Here is a 27521-nt window from a genome sequence, read left to right as displayed (position 1 = left end):
CATCAGTTTGAAAAGGCTGAAAAAGGCTTTGGTAGAATGCTAATACAAAGATAAGCATTAAGATGAATTCCAAATTCCAACAAATGGACTAAACATTTCTCCTGACTGAACCAACATCTCAGCTGTATAGCAGGGCTCAGCCGATTCTGAAAGGGTAACCAAGCACGGTCTGCATCCAACAGAAATGCACAGGATGCCATGGCAAGGGCAGCTCACGGCCCTTCAGGACTAAAGAAACTTTCATCTCCTGGTCGCAACTGATCAAACTGAAGGAGCTAAAGGAGTTAATGGCCTGTCAAATTCTACAAATGTCATTATGGCAATTACTTCAAAGACCTGTTATTTCTTTCATGTGGGAAATTCTTCCACCTACATAGTTCACAAAGCCATCTCTACCTTAGAGTCTCAGAGTTACCTAAAGGCTACAGAGACTAAATAACCTGTCCCTGGTTAAAGAGGGGACAAGGGTCAGAGCTAGGATTTTCATCAAGGTTTTCCAGGATCCAAGACCTTAATTCTTTGCCCTATGCCACATGCTTTCATTACTGTCATTTACTTAGTGCCCCAAAATCTAAAATATTTCATATCTCTGGAAAATAATGAGAACTCTTACCCCTAAATTAAAAACTACATTTAAGATAACTGAAGAAAACACACTTTTAAAGACAAACCAATGGTACTTTTCAATATAAACAATGATGAATAGTTATGACTAACTTTCATGTTCTAATTTATTTACCCCTCACTAAAAATTAAGAAAAGAATGTTTAAAATAAGGAACTTAAGAATATTCACCCCACTCCCTTTAGCACAACTATTTTTAAGAAAGTGATCACAAGGGGCAGCTAGGTGGCACAGTGGATAGAGCACTAGCCCTGAAGTCAGGAGACCCTGAGTTCAAATCCGGCCTCAGACCAAACACTTGACACTTACTAGCTGTGTGACCCTCGGCAAGTCACTTAACCCCAATTGCCTTAAAAAAAAAAGTGACCATAAGAACATCTTTTTGAAACTCAGTAATTATTTATTCAAAAAAGAGACAATATTCACAAAAACATGACAGTTTGATTCTGAGCTAGTAAAAGGCATGACAAAGGAACTCGCAACACCTATGTATGATACAATTCCATATTCAAACATATAATCAGAAGGAAATTAAGGTTTGGCACAGAAAAAACTCAAAAATTTCTGAAAAGATACTCAAAACCAATTTTATATGTGGGTTAAAATGAAATTTGGAAAAATCCATACTTGTCAAAAATTTGATTACTGAAAGAAGTGAAGTTCTCTCCACTGTTTTTTTCAATATCCGAACACTGAAGCTACACAATCCTGATTTTAAAAATACTTCATTAATAAAGTACATTTGATCTAAAACTGTTACTTCAAGGAAAAACTGTTTCTAGAAAACATTTGCTGCTATAAATTGATACATAATCACAAAAAAACTATGAAGTATATACCCTAACATAAACTAGCATACACTGAAGCAATGCAGCCTAAAAATAGCCATACTTGAAGCAAAAAGTTCTGGCCCATTCATCTCTCCAAAGGGTAATTATTCAAAAAGTTTTTTATACATTCTGAATATTTACTCCCATGAGCAGCATTATCTGTTAAAATGATTAAAACAGACATATTAATACTATACATCTCAGCCTAAATCAAGAAAGAAAAAAAAATTATACAATTTATGAGATCTAAGTTTTGTTGCTATAAAAGCCTTACTAAGTTAGTCTTACCATCATTTTTGTAAAACAAGTCCCAAACATTTTGAATTTATAGAACCAAATTTTAAGATCACGGAACGCATGCACAGAGTGTTAAACAACTCATATTTTATACCATTTAAAAAGTCTTCCACTTAACCAATTTAGGAAAGGGAAAAAAATCCCTTCATCTAATTCCTCATGTCCTCTAATTCCTAATTTTCTTCAGGCTGTTCAATACTGAAGTCAGCTTGTTCTTCTGTTCCTTCCTCTACTTCTTCCTCTTCTCCTTCCTCTTCTACTACTTCTTCTACTTCTTCCTCCACAGGATCATCAATCTTTTCTTCCTCCTCATCAGATTCTTCTCCCTGTTGCTCCTGACTTTGATCTACGGCCTCAAAAGAATTCTTATCCTGAAACCAAAATAACAATTTGTGTATAGAAATGATACATTCATTTTATGTAAATCAAATTTCTAGAAAGCACTCTGAACAATCTAAAGTTGTAGCTACATGTGATCTGTTGTTACGAGTACAGTATGAAGAAGACACGTTTGTACCTTTTACTTTTATCCCACATTCTACCAATATAAAGTAACCCAGAAGATTTGTAAAACTACTGAAAATACTACCTTATTTCCCACATTTCTATAGCCTATGCTTTCTTCCTAATGAGATTCCAGAGATATCCATATGTAATAATTTTTTTATGTATGCAATTAATTTTTGGTAAAAACAAAGCAAATTTTATAAAGGCTAATTGAATACAAACTCCTAATCAGAGTAATGTATTTTTATAAATGGCTGCTTAAATTTCATTTGACTGTTTCAGATTTCATAACTTTCCAACATTACTAAAAATTTATGACAGACATAAAATCTGAATGTCTCAATTGTTGGTCGCAGTGGAATAAAAACACAGACTATCAAAAACAACAGAATGTTTACAAAACGGAACATGCCATCATAACAACTGAAAAGTGACCTAACCAAAAGTAAGACTTAGTAACCTAGCCTATTTCATTTACTTCACTGAGTAGTATAAGGAGGTGGCTTTCCATTCCAAATTATAGTACCAATTCAGAGCTACTATCCTACTCTGCAAAAATCCATTACTATCTTCTAGATGATTTAGAGTTTGAAAGCAACCTAGACTACAAATTATTACAATGCTTGGACTAAAAAAGAAGGGTTTTACTTCACCAGCAAGATTTCAGTTCTACCTGCCCAGCCAACAGTGCTACTGCAAGAACATTTAAGAGCAGATGTGAACTACAAGTCATTAACGTCAACAAGCCCAAGAGATTTCTTTTTTTGGGGGGGAGGGGAGGCAACTGAGGTTAAGTGACTTGCCCAGGGTCACACAGCTAGTAAGTGTCAAGTGTTTGGTTGGTATAAGGCTGGATTTGAACTCAGGTCCTCCTGACTTCAGGGTCTGCACTATATGCACTGCACCACCTAGCTGCCCCAAGCCCAAGGGATTTCTGCTGGGAGCCACAGAAAAGTCCCACAAAGCCCAGCCACTTCACAGTAGGCACTACTCTGTCCTCATGTCCCTCTACTGAATGAAAAAGATGCAGATGGAAACACATTCACTAAGTGGCTTGTAGAAATCCTTCAAAATAATTTGGAAGTTCAGTCTTTTTTTTCTATTAGATTCCATGATTGCTTTTTGACATTAAGAACTAAAGGTATTCACTGAAAATATCTGCATTTGTGCCTTTACATAATTTTGTTTAAAATATCAACCATAATACAGTACTGCCTAGATAATTTACATAAAAATTATACCTGACAATTTAGTCTTTAACTTATTCACCTAAATTCTCATCTAAAAAAAATCTAAGACAGGTGGTGCAATGGATAGAGCGCAGGCCCTGGAGTCAGGAGGAGGTGAGTTTAAATCCAGCCTCAGACACATGATACTAGCTGTGTGACCCTGGGCAAGTCACTTGACGCTCATTGCCTTGCCAAAAAAAAAAAACCTAAGACAGGAAACACTCTAAAATTTGAGGCAATGACAAAAAGAAGTAACTGAATAGACAGAATATGAATCTGCTGACTTAACTGTAGTCTATCAATACCATAATTAAGAACCAACATGACACTTCCTAGAGCAACTCTTCCAAATTTTTCCACACTCTCCTCAAAACCCTCATTTACAGCTGCCTCATTTAGAGAAAGACAGACAACACAATGAATGATAAAACAAGGTTTCAAAAGTCTGGAATTTAATGGGATAAATGTAAAGTCCCAATGTTCTGTTCAGAAATCAATTCTGCTAGTATAAGATGGGCAGGTTACTTCTAGAGGCCAATACAATTTTAGGAGACTGCAAGCTCAGTAGGGGTTAGCACTGTTATAAATCAGGCAAAAAAGTTAACTGCACCTAAATTTGCATTACTGGAAGCACAGGTCACAGAGAGAAAGGTGCCCTGGTCTAACGACACCTAGAGAACTGTGTCCAGATCTGAATCCATTTTACAAAGGACAGTGAGAGTTTCAGTTGATCCAGAGAAAGGCGAGCCAAAGATGAAAACAAATTGGAAAACAAGCTATAAAATAGTTTACTTAAAGAAGTGGGAATATTTGGCCTAAAGAATAGAAAACAAGGCAGGATCTGATAACTTCCTTCAAAGGAAAGTCACATGGAAGATGGATTATACTTATTTTTGCTAAGCCCAGAAAAGCAAAAAAAAGACCAGTATACAGAAATTTTTAAAAGGTAGATTATACACAAAAACGAGGTAAAACTTACTCACAGCCATCTAAAATGGAAATGGAAAGTTCTACAAGGCATGATTTTCCTGTCACTAGAGGCCTTCCCATGACAGGTGGTGTGACTACTTGTCTGGGAATGGCACTGAAGGGGCTTTGTACTTTGGGTGGACTAGATGGCACCGACAACAAAAACAAAGATAACAAACATTTCTACATACTTTAAGGTTGGTAAAACACTATACGTACACTCCCTCATGTAATCCTTTCAATGTAGCTGGGCTTTACTGAACTTTTTTGTATCTTTGTAATTCTGTTACATCAGATAGCTCTCTGAAAAAGGGCATCTCGCTCCACAAAGTTTTACTCTACTGTCTTATCATGACACAGAGGTAACCCAGGGTTTCTCATCTCTGAAGTAATCACTTATAATTCCTTTTTGGGGGGAATAATGTACAGTAATGCAAAGCAACATCCAAGTATCACAAAACTGTTCAATAACAGGAAAACAGTTTTATCTCTCTATACTCAAACATTTGGTATAATTCCTCAACATTATTTATTAAATCTAAATATGGGAATGTGTGAACACTGTAGCAATTTAACCATCACAGCATTATATCAACAGTTGAGAAAATCTTTTCAAACTCTTACCTTAACAAAAAGCTCATATCGCGCTTTTACAATTGGATTATTCAAGATGCTGGTAGCAGTTAAGATGCTCTCTCTTTTTATCTGTTCCCTATATGCCTACAAAAAGAAAAAAAACATGAATACTTAAAGAGCTAATCCATGTGAAAGTACTCAAATTCATAAGTACTTTTATTCAAATCATTTCTTTTCATTAACATTTCAAAACTGCTGACAAAGTGTATAGTTACTATAACGACTATTTGTTAATCTATGGATTTCAAGATCTTAAAAGGTTTTTTTACCCTCAATATACTACAATAAAAACCACTAATCATTTATTATCTTGTATAAAATGTACCCTATTTCTGAGTGGGAATCTATTTATGCTAATTAAGAAATAAATTTGCCTCTCCTTTATGCCACTACTCATACTGTTCCAATAACAAAAGCTTAGGGAGACTTCTCCTGAGAGGTAACAGCTGCAAGGGGATTTTGGTGCCCTCAACCCCTTTTCCCTACCTTTCTTCTTTCTTTCCCTTTTATTCTTCCTTTCCTTTTCTATCTCTTTTTCTTTGTTTACTTCTTATCATTAAAAATGAGCAACAGTTCTCACCAAAGCTACAGTCATTCTAAAATGGGGTTTGAGTATAGAATTAAGGTGTTTAAAGGAAAGATTCTAGTGGACAAAAGGTAAAACAGGGAAGATGGGTAAAGGAAAAGAGGGAAGGAGAAGGGATGATGGCTGGAACAGGGATGGTAAAACTGAAATTCACAGAATAAAAAGTGGGTTCAATGATGTTTTAGGTCTTATCCCTGGCAATCAGTGTGAAAACATATATGTATTCTCAAAGTATGTTCCACTTGAAAGCAAAAAGAGATGTTTTAAGTTTCTTTATACTTGGGACAGAGTTTTCTAACTTTCACCCCCAAAACCACAAAATCATCTTTTACTGACCTCAATGATGACCTTGTATGAAATACATACAATATGGCTAAATGATAGACCAGCAGAGAAGCAAAACTACTTGAACCAGAATACAACTCAAATTTTCAAAGATGATATAATGATCAAGTTATCTAATAACCCTAATGACTTTCTTTCCTCCTTTTAACAAGTCTTTCTTACCTACAGGTCATCAGACTCAGTTAAAAAACAGGTAAGTTTTACTCTCTCAGTGAAGGGATATTTTTTAGGAATTGGGTACTATGTGGCCATTCGGTCAAATAGAAAATCTAATGATTTCTAAAAGCATTACTTGTATTCTTATTTTTCCTTTTCTCAAAAATAAAAGTCTCAAACCATTCATCACAATTTTTAAAATTACAAATCTGAGGAACCTTTTTCAGATACAAATACCTGAAGATATTTACAGGGATCAACGTGAAACCAGTTCAAAGGCAGTGTGACCCAATAAGCATCACCAGCCCTTAGCAGCACAAACATAAGAGAAGGCAATGGTTTACTAGACTAGATTCAAACATACTTGCTTCCCCTTGGCATGGTCAGGAGATTTTAAGTGCTGTTGAACCGAACTGTGTAAGGCAGGTACATACACACTGCAAGCACTGCAGTGTACAGTCTCTACTTTCATCATGTGGTCATCTGCAGTAACCCCTAAAAAATACATTCAACTATTAAAGAGAATTAACAACTCATAGTGCAACATTAACATGTTGCCTTGTGAGCAGCAGATAAAATCACGTGCAAAAGATTGTTATTTCAATAAACAGGAGAAACCACTATGGTGATCAAAGAACATACACATCAGAAAAGAGCAGGACTTACATAAACATTTTCTCTATACTAGAAACCTCACACAAATCAGGCTTTGTAATTTCATTCCCTCATTACATTGCAGGGCAGGAAAAAAGTTATCCCACAACATTAAGAGAATCAACTGAAAAAAACTACAATGCTTACATTTGGAAAGACAAAGGCCACAAAGAAATAAAACCAAACTATATAAAATCATGAAGGGTATGGACAGGGTGAACATAAATTCACCAAATCCCAGTATACCAGTCTCACATACCTTAACACTTGCAAAAATATGCAAGTTTTCAAATTATGCCAACTACTAAGTTATAAAGGGGAAAGGACAGTGCTAAACTAAAAGGGAGTAGAGGCCAAAGACAAACCAAAATAGGATTAACCAAGATTTACATCATTTCAGAAAACAAGGCAACAATGAGCTAGAAAGCGAGTTGGGCACATTTAGGGTTATATTAGGAATTTAAAGGCAATAGTAACACAGGACAACCTCGCCGTATCACACAACTCTCTATGGTGTCATTATGAAGGAATCTGAGACAATGTGGAGAGACCATGGAGGTCTGACCCAGTATTATGGATCACAGGATCACTGATGTTCTTACAATCTAACTTCCCTACCAAAAGAAAAAGGAATATGGTGAGCCCTTCAGTGATTCAAGAATTTCAAAGAATGAAAAAGAGATAAAGAGACAGAGACAGAGATAAAGATTGACTACTGAAGTGAAAGGAGATGAGGAGATTCTCTGCAGCAGGATTCAGGAAAGAGAAGAAAGGACAAGTTGAAGGAAAGTACAAAAGAGAATTCTCTTAGGGCTCCAATGCCTCACCTGTAACTTCCTCCAAATGCCTCATGTATCGTCTCTCTATCCAGGAACGATAAAACACTAGGACATAACTTCATTCCAGAATAAACCATTTCATTTCTGGCCATCATGTATTCTTAACCTTTCCTCTGAAAAAATCCTTACCCCTGGACATGAATAACATTAACCCTTAGGAGACCCAATAGCAAATTAGCATTTGTTAAAATCCTCTCCTTATGCCTAAATGCCAAGTGCAAAGAGTGATAATCATCTAATGCATGGTTCTCTACCTGAGGGTGCCTGAACTTCTTTTTTTGTCTAATATATATTTCAATAATTATTTCCTTTGTAATCCTATACACTTTATTTTACGCATTTAAAAACACTATTCTGAAAAGTGGTCCATGGGCTTCACCGGACTGCCAGAGGGGTCCATGATGCAAAAAAGATTAAGAATCCCTGATCTAATATAATTATTTTAAACAACTGAGAAAAATAAGTACTTTCTTTCATTTTAGAAGGGCCCAAGGGGCAGCTGGTAGGTGGTGCAGTGGATGGAGCACCGGCCCTGGATTCAGGTCACCTAACACTTACTAGCTGTGTGACCCTGGGCAAGTCACTTAACCCCAAGTGCCTTGCCCCTCTGCCTCCAAAAAAAAAAGGGTCCAGTTTCCGGTAAATTCTTTTTTAATTGTGAGCTCATTTTAAAAGATGATAAACTAGAAGCATTTAGATTACCAAAATATTTATTGCTATAATACTAAAAGGAATTTTAGAAATCAAACCTAAAAAGGATTGTTTAAAGACTTAAAAAATATTCACAATTTGTTGTGGAGAAAATTATAGAGACGGGATAAAGTCACATTAATAAAGTATATTTTTTTAAAGGGAGGAGGGGAAAATAAAGTCTTTCAACGAGGCACTATTAGAGGAAATAAAAGACAAAACAGATTCATCTGATGACTTAAAAAGAAAAAATACAAAAAATTTTTGCATTAAATGGACTCACAGAGGCAATCTAGTTTAGTTTCCTCATCTATAAAGTTCAGGGCAATGAACTAACTCACCCAAGGTCACAAAGTAGAAGAGCCAGGATTTGAATCCAGGTCATTTGACTCTAAATCCAGTGCTCTTGTCCCACTATACCACAAGAAAATGAAAAGGCAGTTCTGGAAACCCACAAATTACCAATAATCACATCAAAAAGTCCAAAACTTTCTATAAATGAGAGAAATGTAAATTAACTTCTTATGATTCAACTTCATATCCATCAAAATGGCAAAGACAACAACCTAGGGTAACTATGGTAAAAAAGGGGGAAAAAAAAAAGAACCATGGGTGGAGTTGTGAATTAGTTCACCCCCTTCAGTAAACAATTTGAAATTATATGATAAGTGTGCTAATGATAAACACACCCCTTAAACCAATGATCCCATGCCTGGGACTGTATCACCATGGGGTTGAAAAAAAGAAGCGTCCATAGAAGCACGTCCAGCAGCAGCGCTCACTACCCGTACCAGGAACCAGCCCCAAACCAAACACGCAGCCACTGGGGAAGGGCAGAGCAAGCCATGCTGGTTATGTCACGCTGCCATAAGAGAGGAACTCAAAGAATTATGGCAAGAATTACAGGATAAGATACAATCTAAAATAGAACCAATGATAGATACTCTACAATTATAAATACACAATAAGAACAATAAACTCAGGTTAAGTTCACAGAAAAGACCAAAAAAGATCAGGAAATACAGGGTGATGAGGGTGTTAAAGTCATGTATAGACATCTTTGGGGCTTGCTTTAATCAAGTAGCATATAACAACACACAATAAATTATTCACCATGGTTTTTTTTCATTCTTCTTACTTCTTTATTCCTATTTGTGAATTTGAATATTTGAACTTAACTGGGAAGTTTCAATAAATTTTGCTTAAAGATTTTTAAGGATGTTTTGCAAAATACTCCACCATTTGCATACTGAGTATATGAAAATCTAATACATACAACAGAGAAAGATTTTTGCCTTTAAAATGATTTTCTGTTTTAAGTATTTAGCAAATATCTTTTCATTGCACATTCTGAATCTTGCTCCTAATTGGGTGAAAAGGTCTTTGACTCAATTCTCATTTAAAAAACTGAAACATGCATGAAATTTTGAATATCAATCAAAAGAGACAGAAAGGGAGAAAGAAAGGGAGCACAACTTATCAAACATTTGTAACAACAAATTTAGAAAACACAACTGGTCAGAAAATACCAACCTTCCATTACATCTTTCTCAGTTGCTTTCACAGCTTCTGAATCATTAGTTGTCTGTTGTTTACGCATTGATGTTTTCTTGAATTTATTCACCATACATTCCTAAAATGAACACAATTAAGAAATTAAGATCCAGTAGTATAAATACATAACAACAGTTAACATTTATATGGTACTTTAAGGTTTACAAAGCACTTGATATCTGCTGCTGTGCTTGAGTTTCGTGAGATGGATCTACAGGTATTATCATCTTCATTTTAAAGAAGAGAAAACTGAGGCTTACAAAGCTTAAGTGACCTAGCCATGGTGAAACAGTAAATCCATACTGGAGGTGGAATTCCAGACCAGTCATTCCTGACTCCAAAATGAACAGAGTAAGTACTCCCAGCCCTCAAGAAATGTACAAGGTCATCAAGGATACAAGATAATTAAGAAACAACATAATTAAGTACAAAGTTATACAGGACAGATCACAAACCCAGAAGGAATTTTTGGTTTGGTTTTGTTGTTATTGTTGTTTTTAAATGGAAGCCAATAAAGGCTGGAATAGTTAATTGAAGATAAGGAAGATCTGAGCTAGAGAAACAATGGGGTCGGATGTGGGGTGGGTTAAGGGCCAGAGTGTATTAAAGAGGAACACTACCCAGTATAGTGAGGTGGGGGCAACAATGAGCATGCCAGTGTCTGAATCACTGCCATGCTCCCTATCCAACTCCCAAAGGCCCAAGTCTTCATTCCTTGGTCATTCCATGCCAAGAGTTCTCCTATTTCTTTCAGCTTGACTCCATTCAACTGCACTCATTTTAACCCAGGCATACCCTATACTTACCTAGGTTAACTCTTTCAGTGGATTTACCTTTTCTCTTAGGCCAAACAAGAAGGTCCAAGGTTATGGATTACATTCTCTATTTCTGTTCTCATCCCCTCAGTACCTAGTAACTACAGACAGGGTAGATGCTCAAAATACTCACTGATGGACTATTTCTTCTGACACTTCTACAAGAAATACACATTGCCTAGTGCTTTTACCTGTAAGTACTTTGGATACAAATATTCTACAATTTAAATTTAGGTTCTACCTAGTAAGCTAACAAATTCAAACTCTAAAAAACACAAAATTACCTAAGTTTTCGTTAAGTTCATATCTTTCTTTAAATAAAAAAAACATAAGGGGAACGTATGTAGGAATGGAAAAAGTTACAAAAGACACATTACAGACGTCTGGACTGTATTTTTGTATTTGTGAGAGTGCTAGCTACAGAAGTTCTGAGAAAGGGCCACAAAAGGCTCTACTAGAGGTTAGTGACTAGACATGACTGTTTATTACCAGGACTAAGTAAGTCCAGCATGACAAATTGGGTCAAGCCCATCCTCAGGCCCCCAGGTTCGCAATGGCCAGTGGCTGTGCACTGGACATCTGCCAAGTCAGAGAAGTGCTAATTCTATACGGTGACGAATCAGAGGCACACAACAGGCCAATACGGAAGATATCCAAACAAGGTGGCACCAATACTGCAAGGGATGATGCCCACACTGGCTAAATTCCCGAAGAAAGCAATCCCACAATTTCATAGGAGGCCACTTTATCACCAGTTTTTCCAGTGATTCCACCTCTTTGTGTTTAATCAGCACAAAGTCTTCCAACGGGATCCAGTGACAGAACATGCCTGCTATGAACTTCAGGTCAAATTTGCCCCGGCTTCCCACTTATTTCCTGGGAGCAACAACAACATCGCCATAAGAGCCACCCTCCCCCAGGACGTGACAACTCCCTGGGCACACACCTGTTAGGTGACTTCCACACAAATGAACTACGTGATATGGGAGGAGTTGTGTACAGGAAAAGTACGTGAGATCTGTGAAGGCACCATCCTGAGGGAGTACAGCACTCCATCATCGTCCACACCAACCATAAAAAAACCAAAGAGCTTCCAGAGTAACTGGTAGTTTAACCAACATATTTTGAAAAGGTTCAATTTTACAGCAACATCTATTTTCCAGGACACCAATATCTATGTTTTCAAGAAAACTATCGTGTTTACACCAGGGAGATCAATTACAGCAAGAGGTCTTTTTTGCAGACCTGCTAAATCTTATCTGCTGATATCTGAGACCCACTTGTTCACTTTACGAGTTGTCCTGACTCTCAGGCCCAGAGAAATCCTTACTGTGATGATTCACCTGATGTCAAACTACATACATCAAATATGTACAGGTACCTGCATCAAAGTCCACGACGACAGAGCTCTCACCGTAATATTCCAGGGGCGAGTTTCCACCTTTGCTACAAACAGTACTAGGAAAAGCCAAGTTGGCCCTTTTAAAACTTTACAGATTGCTGATTGGAACTTCTGATGGCCATGGAAGTTATACATATGCCAAGATGTCCAGTCCTGTAAAGTCTGTGGTTGAGCCAAGAACCCTGGACGAGTACAGAGAAGCTTGTTGCAACCTTTCCAACTGGAGTAGTGATAAATCTGAATTCTGTCAAAGACATGCGGACACCATCCCAGAGCTGTAGCAATTATAATGGTTAAGATGGCTCATTTCCTTCTCTATCTTAGATCTCTCACTCTCACCAAGGACACCCATTCATCCTGATGAAAATGTTTAGATTCTAAAGTCTTTCATCTCATATCGCATTAATCAGGGTTTCAATTTATTTCTTATTTCTGGACTGCAGTATTCATGACACTGAAGTAAAGATTCACTTTTTCATGGCTTATCATGAAAAGTCCAATGGGCAGGCAGCAAAAGAACAGGACTTTCGGATACTATACATCCTAGCAAAGCAATTCCATGAGAAGAGTTCAGTTTACCTGTCCACCCAAAGGAAGTTCTTGCTATATATAATCCATAATTTGATTCACTCACCAAATATTGCATATACTTTCTACTAATCATAGATATTCAAGAATAATTTATACTCCAGAAATGCCAAGATTCATGGAATTAACAAAGTTGCTACCAGTACCTCACAGATTGTCAGGCCATGTGCCCAAAGAGAAGACAAGGAAACCAACACACACTATATAAAGACCTTTGAGTTGATAAGACTTTCCACCAATATATTACAGGATAGCATGAAGATAAAGGTTCAAGCTCTGTGGAAGCAATCTAGGGGAAAAGATGGTATTTAGGCCCAGTAAATGCCAACATAGTGGGCAGAAGGACAGAGAAGCTAGAAGGAACAGACTATTCAGTCAGCATTTACCGTTCCCCTAACTCAAAGCTAATTTCCCAAAGACTGGACCACCATTACAAATTCCTTTTCCCATCTTTCAGCCTGGTAACCCCAAACACTTGGGCAGTTTTTTGAAGATAGGGCCTCCTTTATTATTCTATTTGTTTCCCCATCAAATAGCACAATGACTGACATATAGTAAGCACTTAATGAAGGCTTGACTAATGAACGAAAGACCAGGCACAGCCTCCTGCTTACTCTCTAGCACCTTGTTTACTCTTGCTTTACATCTTGCTTAGCTTTTAATCTGAACCTTATCTTTGATCCCCTAAGAGAATGCTTTCCTCACAGACACTCAATGCGTAATAACCTGAAAGTACTGATCATAGGTCTTCCTCTTTGGAATTCTGCATCTAATCATTAAATATTATTTCTTCTATCTTAACTCTAATCAGAGAATAAGTGTTCATAACTATGAAAACAGCTACTTACATGCAAAAATTCCATAACTATTTTATCAAATTTGGTTTGTTTCTGAATATAATCTAAGGTTTCCTGGTGAAAGAACTTTCCAGATGAACTTCAATTTCCTTTTCTTCAAATGTTCGAAATTTGCAAAATGAACATGTAAATGTCATCCTATGAGGAAAAAAACATCAGGCAATATTTCAAGAAAATTATAATACTTAAGATTTCTGAAGACTGTACCAATGAAATTGATGTCATAAGCATTATTAATTTTCTCAAATCCCACTTGAAGGCAGGGTGAAACAATACTACTTTTACAGCAGTTAGCCAGGTCAAGAAATGTTCATCACCTATGGTTTCTCCATTGTAACTGAACAACTCAGTATTTCTGGCCTGTATCCCTCAACCTATGCATGACTGAAAAGTCTCATAACTAACCCTGTACGGAGCTGCTGAGTTAAGCCAAAGACCAGAGATGTCCACTTCCAAGGTTATACTACAGAACCCTCAGTTCTCTAACTGGGTTATCAAGAACAAATTCTTCACCCTAATTTCGATTTCATGCTTAAGCTTCTAAATGAATCAAGGAAAGTTCTAGGGAATCTGGACCAAAGTGGCATCACTCATGTTTCAGAAATAAGTCATTTCTTGGGATGTCTCTGAACACTAGAAACCTTCTTTAAAAAGGGTGCTCCAGAATGACTGCTGGCTCACTGAGTCCACCTCAGTCAGATATTTATTCAGAGCCTCTGAAATAATCCTAGAACTTAGGATCACGGTTCTAACGGAACCAAGCATAAAGGGGCCAAATGACAATTTACTAGAAGGTAATAAAATCTGTCCAGAAGTGGAAGGAGTTGCCTCAGGAGCTAAAGAATTTCCCTTCCCTGGAAACTTTCAGTAATGGCTGAATGACATCTTGCCATTCACCTCGCTGCCGCCAATCTTCTCTCCCACTTGCCTGAACACAACCTCCTCTCTCTGGACCTGAAACCCTGCCTCCCTCCCCAGGTGACCTAACCCACTCAGCCTTGGGACTCCATCCTGGAGGTGACTTGGGTGAATGAATACAAACTCACAAGTCAACTGTCTCTTAATGGTCCCAGACCATGCCTCCTATTTGTCTAACCTCAACATTTTGGGACATCTTTCCATGCGTCCTCTAGGCCACGCACCTGCCCCTTTCCCACTTTCTACCTCTTGCTTGGGGAACAGCCACCAAAATGAGAGGATCACAGATGTAGAGCTCACAAGGTCTACAGATGAGGAACATGAGGCTCAGAGAGGATGAAGGGCTTGCCCCGGAATGATGCAGGCAGCAACCAAGCCAAGATATAAACTCTCACTCTTGGACACCAAGCCCGAGCATCTTCTCCAGATGCACCACAATGCCTCTCACTGCTGATGGAAAGGATGTGACACTCAGCAGTCCTAGGACTCCACCAGCATTGCTGGGACTACCTAATCCAGTGCCACTGCTTCCCTGCTTGTGTGGTCTTAGCGCCTTCAGGCAAGGGACTATCTCTCCCAAGGTCTAGCAAGCATCCTAGCACACATTATACACTTAACAAATGCTTCTTTATTCATTCATCTATAATCACTTCCCAGGTATGTTGTAAAGGAGATTCTTTTGTTAGGTATGGATTGGCCTACATGGCCTCTGAGGTGCCTTCCTACATCATAATCATGTTTAAAATTTTCAGAAAATGCTGAATAATGGAGGCATTGCTCAGTTTCTTTGAAATGTAGACTACCTTTATATATTCCTGGCACCTGGCATAATGTCTCCTACATATTAGGCACTTAATGTTTACTTAAACAAAGTCTGATTATATTATTCCATTAAGCACAAACCTGTATACATCACCATACTTCTCGCTGATCTTCTCTCTTCTGCGCCTTTGTTTCTCTCTTCGTATTTCAACTCGTCGCTTCTCTTCTTCACTTTTGGGAGCCATTTTTGCTAGTAAATTATATGAATAACAACTACTGAGTCAGTGGAAAATCAAAGAATGTAAAAGATGGCTGTCTAGGGAATACAGGATGAAGGAGTAGAGAAGGAAGAACCACTCAACTTACTTTGCTTCTATTTTCTCTGCCCAGAAGAACAAACTTTGGACTGGAGTACAAATAACAAAATGGCTAACAGGGAGCTGGTATCAACAGAGAGAGAGGAAGTGAACACGCAGCCAATTTTAAGTTCAAGTGGCCACGCTGATCAATGAACTATGTACCCGGATACTAAAATCTGGGAAGTGTAATTGCTGATTCCTAAACAACTATGCCATCTAAGATTCCATCCAACTCTGAGATTCTGTGATCTTCACCCAACGTTTGCTCCAAAAATTACCCTCCTATATCTTCAGCCTCTTCCTTTACCACTGGCTTCTTGCCATCTTCACCATCATGCTCAGGTCTCTTCTATCCTAAAAAGCCTTCATCTGACCCTTCTATTTCAACTATTAAGATCTCATCTCCCTTCTCCCCTTCCCTGCTAAACTTCCTGAAAAATAAAACTATCTACACCCAACATTTCCATTTCTTTAAATCTCTCTTGTACCCTTGTAATCTGGAATCCACCCTTCGTACTCTACTAAAACTGCTCTCTCAAAAATCACAAATGACCTAAACGCCTAATCCAAAAGCCGCCTTCTCTATCAGACTTGAACCAAACAACGGCACTGGTAAACTCACATCTTGAAATTATACTACTTCGATCAAGGTGTATCTCCACTTTGGCTTCACCCCAGGCCTCTGCGAGGAATGAGGGTATGGAGGAAGAGAAGGAGGCTCGGGAAGGTTGGACGCAGCCCAGGGTTACCCCCTGCCCCCAACACCTCAGGTGTCTGGCCCCACTTGGGGTGAGGGTGGGGAGGGGCCATGTATGAGGGCTCATCCTTGTCCACGTGGGGTTCCCACTGATCCCCATATCTGCGTCCCTGTGTCTCCTGCAGGTGGGACGGTATTCAGCCCTGCTCTTGGGAATAGTCTACAGCTCGAAGCATTACGCTTATCTAAAGTCCCCGGCAGAAAAAAAAAACAGAAGCTAGCAGCAGAGCAAAAAAAGAAGGAGGAAAAAACGAAGAAGGCTCAGCAGAAATTGGAAGAAGCCCGAGGTGACACCATATTGAAATAAAAAAGATTTGCTGTGTTTTCTTCTGCAAGAGTTGTGGTCTAATAAAGCTTTCTATGATGTATTCAAAAAAAAAAGAAAAAAGAAAGAAATTACACTACCTTCGAGGTCCAGAATCTTGAAATTCTATACTTTGATCACAATATCTTTTCTAAACTTCTCTCTTATTTACACAAACTTATTTTTCATCCTTATCATGACCTTTGGTCCCCTGGACAATTTAAATAACCATTCTATCCATCCACGCTATTGTTAACTACCAAGCTACACCACTATCCTCAACTTTTTCCAAGAAGTTAGCACTCAGTTTGTGGTCTTCCTCTCTGAACAAACCCCTGGCAATTAATACTCTGGGGCAACATTGTGATAACCCCTTGACAAGATGATGGTTTCCCCAACCAACTAAACTGAAATCTCAAATATCAAATTTAATAATCTTTCCTTCTCTAAGAACTCACTCTCCTCGAAGATTCTGAAGCATTCAATATTCTTACCAACCCACACCTACAACATAACTATCTTGATTACTTTTCTAACACATCATTCACTGGCTCCATATCCATTGCAAAATTCCTTAATGTGACTATACTCTAATGATCTATGTTTCTTCTTTCTCTACACTTCCTTCTTTGCCATATTTATTCATTCCCACTGATTAAATTACTATTTCTATCCAGATTAATCTTCTCATTTTTGGAAGAAATAAAAAAAATTTAATAAATACTAGAGCATAAAAAGGAATAATTTACACTAAATGAGAATTCATGTATGTACTTAGGTTTTATGAATGTAAATATTGAATAAGAAATGCTAAGTTTTGAATGATACCTCAATGCTCTTTATTTGCTTGGTAAATATAAATTGTAAATGTAAATCTACAATTTATATTACATCAAATTAATTAAAGCGATCGAGCATACACAATCAAAAGGATGGTCCAGAGATAACCCTACTGATACCTCAAGTAAAAAAGCTAATCTTTCAAAACAAAAATTGTCAAGGAAGTCATGTTTCTCTTGAGAATTTTAGGCCATAATACAGAACAATACCTATGAAAACATGATAATAAATATTTTCTATTGCATCTGAACAGTCAAATATACATAAACTAGGTAGAACCAAAAAGCTAAACAGATCAAGCTTGCTAAACTTAATTTGCTGCAAACACCTCCCTCAAGACTCACTGAGACCAATTCAAATCCATTGTAATTTTGTAACAGAAAAACAGAAAATCTTTTAGAAATCTTAAGTACTTGTCAAGTTTAAGAACTAAATTTCAACAATCAGTACTGAATAAGACAACTCAATTTTCTACATAAAATTTTTCTGCAACCCAAGGTAGAAAACATTGGGGGAGGGGGGGAACCTCTTGTAAAAATAAGAAGGCCTAAGGGATAACTTCCCTTTACTACTTACTAGGTGATTTCTTCTGGTTTATCTTCTCAATCACTTTTGTCAGCTTGAGTTTCTTGAGAAATGTCCCTCCAGGCTTATTAGGCGGCTGCCCCAGTTTTCTCTTGATTCCTCTTGCAGCCACTGCTACGTTACTGGGTTTGTTATGATAGTCTTCAACAATTCCAGGCCTACGCTTGCCTCCAAAATCGCCCATATGCTGTCAATTTGTGAAATCGATAATTATTAGGAAATTACCAAATACAAAAGCATCAGTTCACAAACAAGCTACACATTTCCTATTCTTTTGTTTGCTCCTGAAAATTCCCCAGAATGCATATTCTGACATATGCAGCACCCAGGAAAAACATTCAATGCATCTGCATATATTTTCACCACCAGTCGAGCAAATATGGGTATTTCCTACCTATACACAACGATTACTCCAGATCGTGAACATGCCTATCAAAAGGCGAAAACTTGTACAACTCTCTCTGACAACTCCTCTTCAGAGTTCCCAAATGAAGTATCTCAAGAAACTAACTTACAGTGAATCTTTACTTTGCTAAAATTTCTGCCTTTAACCAAGGAAAAAAGGTGTTTGTGTTTGTAGCTTTATGAAAGAAAAAAAGGTGTTAAAATCCACAAGAATCTTCATAGGCTAAAGATTCAGAGCTGAAAGGGACTCCAGATACAATCTAGTCCAACACCTCTTCCCATACCCCCGTTTTACACATGAAAAGACTGAGATCCAGAAGGCTAAGCAACCAGCCTAGCATCATGCATATTTAAAGCAGGATCATTTACTACCCTCTAAATTCAGCATTGAATCATAGCTCATCTACTCGACGAGCATTCCTCACCTGGAAAACAGAATCTTAACTGCAATATCATGTAGAAAAAAGGTTACAGATGAACAAAATCCAACTACTTTGTTCTTCCTTTCCCTTCCCCTTCTCTAGTCACTACCAAAACCCCCAGAGGCCAAATGCCTCACAGAATTTTATTTAAACCACTACAACCTTCAAATACAAAACACAGGAGTAATCTGAAGAGAAGAAATCAGTGGGAACTGTACAAGTGCTATGGGGGAAAAAAGGAAAGTCTTATTGGTTTATTTAATTCATCAAGAGAAGGGAAGAAAGAAAGCCCATTCAGACTAGATTGGTGAATCCAAAGAGCAGAAATGTCTGTTTCACTGCCATGAAAACAAAACTGATGTCTCTTAAAAGTATTATTTTTAAAATAAAATCCCATCAAAAAACCTATTTAAAATAAAAAACCAAACCACACAGAAAATATTCTCAATGTTCTACAATTTTTAACACAAGTTTTGTAAAGTTAGTGACTTTCATTTTTCAAATCTAACATCTAAAATCCCAACTATTTTCAATTCCTCTTATTTACAAAATGGAATGGTACATGAAACAGAACTACATTGTTTACAACTGCATGTTATGCATGTGAACTATATCTAACCTAATTAATCAATGAATAAAGTTTCCAAGATGACTTACAGGTTCATGATTAAAAAAAAAACTCCATTGATTACCCATTAAAGGTGCAATGCATTTTACATAATAGTAGTTAACTGTTATAAATGCAAAATTTCTACATAAAATCACCAAGTTTTATTAAAGTACCATTGGGTATTTAATACAAGCAAATCTATATAACTGCTCAAAATTGTCTTCTTCGGGGAAAAAAAGACAATGACAAAGATACAATATTCTTACATGACCAAACCATAATATAACCCCCAATTTTATACTTACTTCCCCAAATCTACATACTTACTATAAAAAATTTCTCATCAATCAAGTTACTTTTGAATACAGGCATAAGTAATAAAAAAAAACTTTTAAGTTTTATATTTTGAAATTAAATAATCGGGAGACCAAGTAAAATGCACTCATTTAAATGTTAAAGCACAACATTTTGGGTTTTTTTTTTTTTATCGTTCAGTCGTTTTCAATCATGTCCAACTCTTTATGACCCTATTTGGGTTTCCTTACCAATGATATCAGAATGGTTTGTCATTTCCTTCTCCAGCTCATTTAACAGATGAAGACCTGAGGCAAACAGGGTTAAGTGACTTGCCTAGGGTCACATAACTAGTAAGTGTCTCAGGCCGAATTTAAATTCAGGTCTCCCTGAATCCAGGCCTGGTGCTCTATCCACTGAACCACCTAGCTGCCCTATGCATGTTTTTTACTGTAAAATACGATTACATTAAAACAATCAAAATATGTAAGAAACTAATCCTCAGTGGTAAAACTAGTTATATGGGGGAAATCGACCTATGCATCCAAGAATTAAAACTGAACAAACAACTGTATCATACAACCCATTTTACACATCTTCTCCAAGCACCCCACCCCCACCCCGCCCCAATGCAGAAGAAATATGATTAAGCAAAAAGGAAATGCTTCCAACTTTTAGTCTTTATTGTTTGATGTGGACTGTGTTGAGAATCATGCTTGCCAGAGATTATCAGCAAAACTTTTTTGGGTCATACATTGCACCTTTAACCTAACTCAAAACCTTAAAAGGTTTCAGAGTTACCCTTTACAGTAATCCAAGAATATCACACCAGCAAAAACGCTCGTGTTTACAAGGAAAATGCAACTCCTTTCAACCCCTTTTAGCCCAAACCTGTATCATCCTCACCTTTCCAATAAAAGGATTTATTTGGTAAGCTTTATGAACCACTCCTCCCCTACCGCCACATTCATTTTCAAACACACTTGGTCAACTTAAGAAGAACTTGTTTACAACTCAGCTTGTGCTTGGTCAAAGTACAGTGGGATGAAAGCAGTGTGGGAGCCACGTTAAAACTAGGGTCTGGAAAGGGTTTACAAAGTGACTAGCAAAAAGAATCTGAAAAGATTCTGTTGTACTTACTCCTCGGCCTCGGCCTCTGCCTGTTGATGGTCCTCCAAAAGCATCATAGTTTCTGCTTCCAAACGTACTTTCAGGATAAGCAGGCGTTCCTCTGCCCCGAGAGCCTACAGGTGCAGGCTGCATATGGGGTGAAGAAGAACTGCTGTAGGAAGAGTAATTCTCTCTTCCTCTGTCCTCCATAAACCCAGGCCTCAATTTTGAACGGGAGTAAGGTGCTTCCCAGCTAGACCCGCCCTGGTTTCTACCTCCGAAAGAGTCAAGGCTATTCCGGTAGGAGCTCTCAAATCGACCACCATAACTACCTCCGAAGCGGCTTTGTTCGGGTTCATTAAAATCATAGCCAGATCTGTACAGATCTCGCCCACCCAGAGAAGACCCGGAAGTCGAAGACTCATAAGGTCCAAACCTGGAAAAGTTGCACAGTGAGGGAAAAAAAAAAGGTAAGCTTACTAATATTAGACATTTCAAAAGACAAATTATCAGCTGACATTTATCAACTAAAATTCAGTTATGCTATATTGATTTGTACAATTCTGGTTTTGTTTCAACAGGATTAGGGCTGGGCAATTTGGCACATGACCAGATAGAAAGCTATCTGAGCCAATTTCTAAGAGTCAAGTTTAAGAAGCCTTAGCTTGATGCATCTACTTCTCAGTGACTTTTCTACTCAAAAGAAAATGTTTCCCTATCATTACTTAAGCCCAGCCCTAGTCTCAAGAAAAAAAAAGTCACCTGCTAAAGTTCACCAGATACTCAGTTAATTCTTCTTTGAACTCATACCTAACATTGAAACATACACAGCATTTACACCACCTGAATTTTCAATTGGGAAACTATCCTGGGCTACACAGACATAGGCTATTTAGAAACAGAACTGAACCTTATGCACGCTAAAAGTCTATGTCAACAAACTATATGATTGCCTCTCAAGAGTCTAAAATTATGTATGCTATCCCTCTTAACAAATTGTAACAATCTGCCAATCGTCAAGGTCAAGGTCAAGAATCAATCCTTAGCCTCTTCCCACTTGAAGACTACTAAGTCTAATAAATTCAAAAGGACTAGGGCACATGATACAGGACTGAAAAATGACATCTATCTCCAATACATGCCCTATGCCCTATGCCCTCTACCTAGGAAATTTCAAGGCAGATGGGAAAGGCTATGCATTGTGGATGATGACAATACATACCATCAATTACTTCAAAAATAATTTGCTGGACAAGACAAAAAAAAAAATTACAATCCCCTGAAACTGCCCTAAGGAAAGGAGCACATAATCTCTTCTGTTTTTAATGAAGAGAAATTCAACAGAAATCAACCGCCCCCAAAAAGCCCTTTTTGGTCATACAAATCTAGACTTACAAATCACTCATATTTATACAATCAAACTAACTGCCAATAAACTTGTATTTGAAACATGATTTACAAGTACTGCTTGATATTTTATTCAGAAGTTAGTTTTATAAAGAAAAGCCCCAAGTTACAATGCAAAAACAACACAAAAATGTCTACAGAAATAGTCTATGCATATTTTCAAAGCAATATGGTAATCATGGACATTTTAAAACATTAAAGCATGATACATTATTTCAATCATTTACAGATTACTAAATGGAAGGTACTATTTACTTCAGAAACCTAGCAAGTACAAAAAAGTATGTATTTTCCCCTTAAACAGAAGTGACAACTGTCAAACACTAAGAGGAAGCACACATTAAGCATCAGGGGGAAAGTGAATACCAACCCACTCCACTGCTAAGGAACCCAGACCCTTCAATTTGGGAATGAGGAGATCAGTTTCCCTTTCCTCCTACCTACTTTTACTTATATACAATAGGATTTTTTGTGCCTTAAGGGACAGCAGATCCCTTTTTTCCAGAATATGATTAATCTCAACCTTGCAGGTGGTCAACTAAAGCTTAGGCCTTACATAGTAGCAACATTTAATATAAATAACACTGTACCTAAATTAAAAACAAGCAAGTATGCTATTTATCATTAAGCTTCTGCATTTTTGGTGTAAGCAGTACCTACCAATAAAATAACCTGGATATGATTTAAAGAAAAAGTTTAATATTACAACATAATCTTGTAATTATACATTAAAATCAAAAGAATACGAGCAGCTATCTTAAATGTTCCTTAGATGTGGAATACTACCAAAGTGACTTAAAATCATACTAGTTAAAATTTCTTTGCTGCTTTTCCCACTTAAGAGTAGATTGAGAAAAATAATTTACAAAGCTTCAAAAAATATTAATGCCAGTAATAAAAGGACCAAAATTATCTTTGATCACAGCTGACTGTGGCACTTGGTTTGATAAATATATAATGTTTAAAAGCAAGCTAGCACTTGGTTTGATAAGTAGACAATGATTAAAATTAAGTTCTAATTTAGAAAGACATTAAAATATTTTATAAACATTCCTATTTTTTAGTTATTTAGGATTTCCCAGAAACAAAAGGTTTGATTCTATCTGCCAATTATTTTTTTTTACTCATTACACCTTTTAGATATTTATAATAAGTTTTCAATTTAATGCCAATTTGTTGATAACCAGTATCAGACAATATACCTATGGAACACTTAAGTTAAAAGAATTTATTCTGGATCTTAAATTAAGCTGCTGAATCATTTGGTCAAATGATTAAGTGAATTACCTGCCACCACCACCACTATGACTGTCCATGTCATATGACTGGTTTAGGTAGGAATCCATGGATCTTGGACCCCCATAGGAGCCATGGCCATAGTCACGATCCATCCCTATAAAAATTAAAAAGAAACTAAAGTAAGCTCACCTTTACTGGCACTCAAATGAAGAAATTTTAGATAAATAACTTTAAATATCCGACCTCCATAAAATCCATGGCCATAATCCCGATTTATTCCTAAAAGAGGGGAAAAAAAAGTCAGTACTGTTCACTCTAAAGGCAAGACTTTGTTTTCAGAACTCTGAAACAAATTCAAGACCTGCACAAAATGAGCTGTTCTTTGCATCTGACCCTGGAGCTCATTATACTGCTATTAATTTCAAAAATTAAAAGCGTAAAGCTCAACCCTAGCGTGCTGACAAGCAATAAAAAAAAAAAAAGCATGGAGCAGCTAGGTGGCATAGTGGATAGAGCACCGGCCCTGAAGTCAGGAGGACCTGAGTTCAAATCCAGTCTCAGACCAAACACTTCACACTTACTAGCTATGTGACCCTGGGCAAGTCACTTAACCCCAACTGCCTTAAAAAAAAATTTAAGACAAATTAAACAAAGAAAAATAGCTCCATCAGAATTTCCTAAACAATTTTTCTGTCTGTAAAAGAAACTGTCCCAAGAGCTATCCATGCTTTCTCTTTACTTTATGGTTTGCTTAAAACAATTCAAACTGTCATGACTCAAATATTCAGGAAACCTTCTTTCAGGCAAAAGTCACAACTTTCATCATCTATTATCTCTAAATTCTACATATTGAGAATGGGATTCTTAGCAATGAAGTTATCTTAATAAGATTCCACAACAGACTGAAGAAGCAATTCACTTTTTGGTCTCAGACCCCTTTTACATTCTCAAAAATTACTGAGGACTCCCAAAGAATTTTTATTTATGTAGGTTATATCATCATTTACTATATTAGAAATGAAAATATCTCATATCATCATGTAAATAACAATTTTCATAATTATTGGAACCCCTGAAATCCTGAACCCAGGAACCCCAGGATCTCAGGGACCCCAAGAGGTTGGCAGACCATACCCTGACGTAATTAGGTGGTGCAGTGGATAGAGCACCAGGCCTGAGTCAGGAACATCTGAGATCAAATCCAAACGCAAAAGCTTACTAGCTATATGACCCTGGACAAGTCATTTCATTTCGGTATACCTCAATTTCCTCACCTGTAAAATGGGGATAACAACATCTACCTTCCAGAGTTGTTATGAGGATCAAATGGGATAATAATTATAAAGGGCTCAGCCACTATATAAATGTTAGTTATGATGATGGTGGTGATGATGACGATTCAAAGCAGAGCTTCCAAGGAGTGCAAGAGAACAGAATACTACTGAAACCCACCTCTGACCCTGAGAAGAAGTATAATGAATAAGATACCATGTTTGAAATCATTATTTAAATTAAAACTCCATTTAAAGAAAAAAAATGAAAAAAAGAAGCAATAGACAATTTTCAGCTTCACATACTTGCCAAATGCAAAAGAGATTAGTCACTGCCTAAAATATGTTTTTAATCCTCCCCTACTAGAGAGTGGCACAAACAAGACAAACATGCAGGTTTTTTAAAAGAGAAAAAAAAATCCTATTATAAATCTTACTTTCTGATTATTCAAAACTGCCTCTGACAAAAAAAAATCAACCTTTTTTCCCCTACAAAAAGTTCTGCATTTCACTTCAAAGAATATTCTTGGAGCTAGCTCCAGTTACATGGGGGAGGGAAGGTGTTTCAGAAACAAGTAGAAGTGGGACAGACAGACCAACTCAAGTCCACATAGCGTCTTCTAGTTCCACTTTAAACTGCCTGCATCTGGCAAGGATCTAAGACAATCCAAAAGATTCACCATGGAAAATGCTGTCCGCATCCACAAACTATGGACTCTGACTGCAGATCGAAGCACATTATTTGCTCTCTCTCTCTCTTTTTTCCTTTTTGTTTCTTCTTTCTCGTGGTTTCTCCCATTGGTTCTAATTCTTCTTTACAACATGACTAACATGAATATCGGTCCACTATGAATGCATGTGTAGAGCCTATACCAAATTGCATGCCATCTTGGGGTGGAGGGGGGTGAGAGATGTGGAGAAAATTTGGAACTCAAAATCTCATGGAAATGAATATTGAAAACTAAAAATAAATAAATAATGTGAAAAAAAATTCTGAGGGAAGTAAAAGTTGAAAACTTAACTGCCTGCATCTGTCCTCAAGGTGCTGTTATAGAACTTCAATTTAGGACAAAATAATAATCCCCAGCATCTCTTAAGTACCCTAATCCTGTTCTTTTTTGGTTCAGAAAGTGTGACATAATAGAGCAGATGCCAAAGACGAGGAGTGTGGCCAGAGCCAGATTAAAATATAATTGGGAAATATTAATGAAAATGAAATAGAACATAGATAATGTTACTACGTGGTATTACAAATCAACACGCAGTCTTGATGGCCCTTATTTCAATTTGAGTTTGACACAACTGGACTAGAGGGTTAAACAAGGAGTAAGGAAGAACAGTAAGGTTTAAACCACCATGCTTGACTCTAAGCTGTGTTGATTCTACACAAGTCACCTAAAATCTATTTAGGCTTGTTTTCTCATCTGAATTTGGGGGTAATAATACCTGTAACACCAATCTCAGTTGTTAGGAGGCTCAAATGAGAACAAAAAAAGCTAAATCACATCTACGTGCACTTCTTAAGCACCTACTACAATCTGCATACACTGTACTAACATAACACTTGGCAAACTTGAAAAGTGCTATAGAAATATCAGCACTGTTTGCTATACGAGGTAAGAGGGCTAATTTCATTAATAACAGATTTATGTGACATAATAATTTCTATAACTTAAGCACAGATTTTTACAATTTATGGAACACTATCATATAATTACCTCATTTTCATCTAACCACCAGCCTATAAAGGAGGGTGCCAGTAGTATTATCCCCATTTTACAGATGAAGAAACAGAAACTGAGTGGTTAAGTAGCTTGCCCAAGTCCAGTAAACAGTGGAAAGGGTACTAGAAATCTAGGTCTTAAGACAAGAATTCAATAGTCTGCCCACTGTGCCATATAACCTACTAACAAAAATATATCTCTATGGTTTGTGTGCAATGGGTCATTTATAAGGCAGAGTTTCTTTGGTTTTTACCTACTCACATATTATCAAAGTTATACTGAAAGTAGCAATAATTTATTAAATAAAATATTGGGTTTTAAATTTTTTAATCAGATGATTTCTATTAAAATTATTTTTATAAACAAAAAACAAATGTTTATTTTATATTGATATTCAAGCATTTCATCTTCAATGGAGATTTGTAATTTCTAATCATTATGCATAGGATGTTATATATATGCTTGCAAACTTGTAAAAAAGTTTTACACACTGTTTCCATCCATCTTCTTTTCTAGCTAATATTCAATCCCAAGATTAATCCCCAACAACTGAAGAAAACTGAGCTCGAAGCAAAATGTTTCCTCTATTGTAGGAATTAATATAGTTCAGGGTTTTGTGTTGGGCTAAATGATCTCTAAGGTGCCTTCCAGCTCTGATAAGCTCCCTAACTAGAAAGCAGCACACAACAAATAGATAGGTTTTTTTAATGAACAGAATCCTATTTTTATAAACCTTAGATTCTAATTACTCAAAACTGCCCCTGCCAAAAAAAAAAATCAACCTTTTTCCCCCTAAAAAAGTTCTACATTTCACTTTACAAAATCCATGGATAAATCACTCAGGAAATGTTTCCTAATGAATGATCATATTTTTAACCTTTGTGCAAGGAGAAAAAGATGTTTATTTTGAAGAAATTCATTCTAAAATGATAACTC

At 36.9% G+C, this 27521-nt stretch overlaps 1 protein-coding gene across 1 annotated transcript in view; it reads right to left on the bottom strand.

The window, feature by feature from the left end:
- Positions 1-1003: 1003 nt before the first annotated feature.
- Positions 1004-27521, bottom strand: part of LOC110209985 (DBIRD complex subunit ZNF326-like) — a 36973-nt gene continuing 10455 nt past the window's right edge. Inside the window, 11 exon segments of the mRNA XM_020988791.2 lie at positions 1004-2122; positions 5081-5176; positions 6544-6674; positions 9896-9995; positions 13570-13640; positions 13643-13716; positions 15400-15508; positions 18095-18290; positions 20975-21380; positions 23639-23744; positions 23834-23869. Coding sequence (XP_020844450.1) covers positions 1925-2122; positions 5081-5176; positions 6544-6674; positions 9896-9995; positions 13570-13640; positions 13643-13716; positions 15400-15508; positions 18095-18290; positions 20975-21380; positions 23639-23744; positions 23834-23869 — 1523 coding nt within the window. The 3' untranslated portion in view covers positions 1004-1924.

This window comes from Phascolarctos cinereus, unplaced genomic scaffold (assembly GCF_003287225.1).
Source record: "Phascolarctos cinereus isolate Bilbo 61053 unplaced genomic scaffold, phaCin_HiC Scaffold_5;HRSCAF=322, whole genome shotgun sequence".
In the NCBI taxonomy this organism is placed as follows: Eukaryota; Metazoa; Chordata; class Mammalia; order Diprotodontia; family Phascolarctidae; genus Phascolarctos; species Phascolarctos cinereus.
Note: the sequence above shows the minus strand (reverse complement) of the source record. Positions and strands in the feature narration are given on the sequence as shown.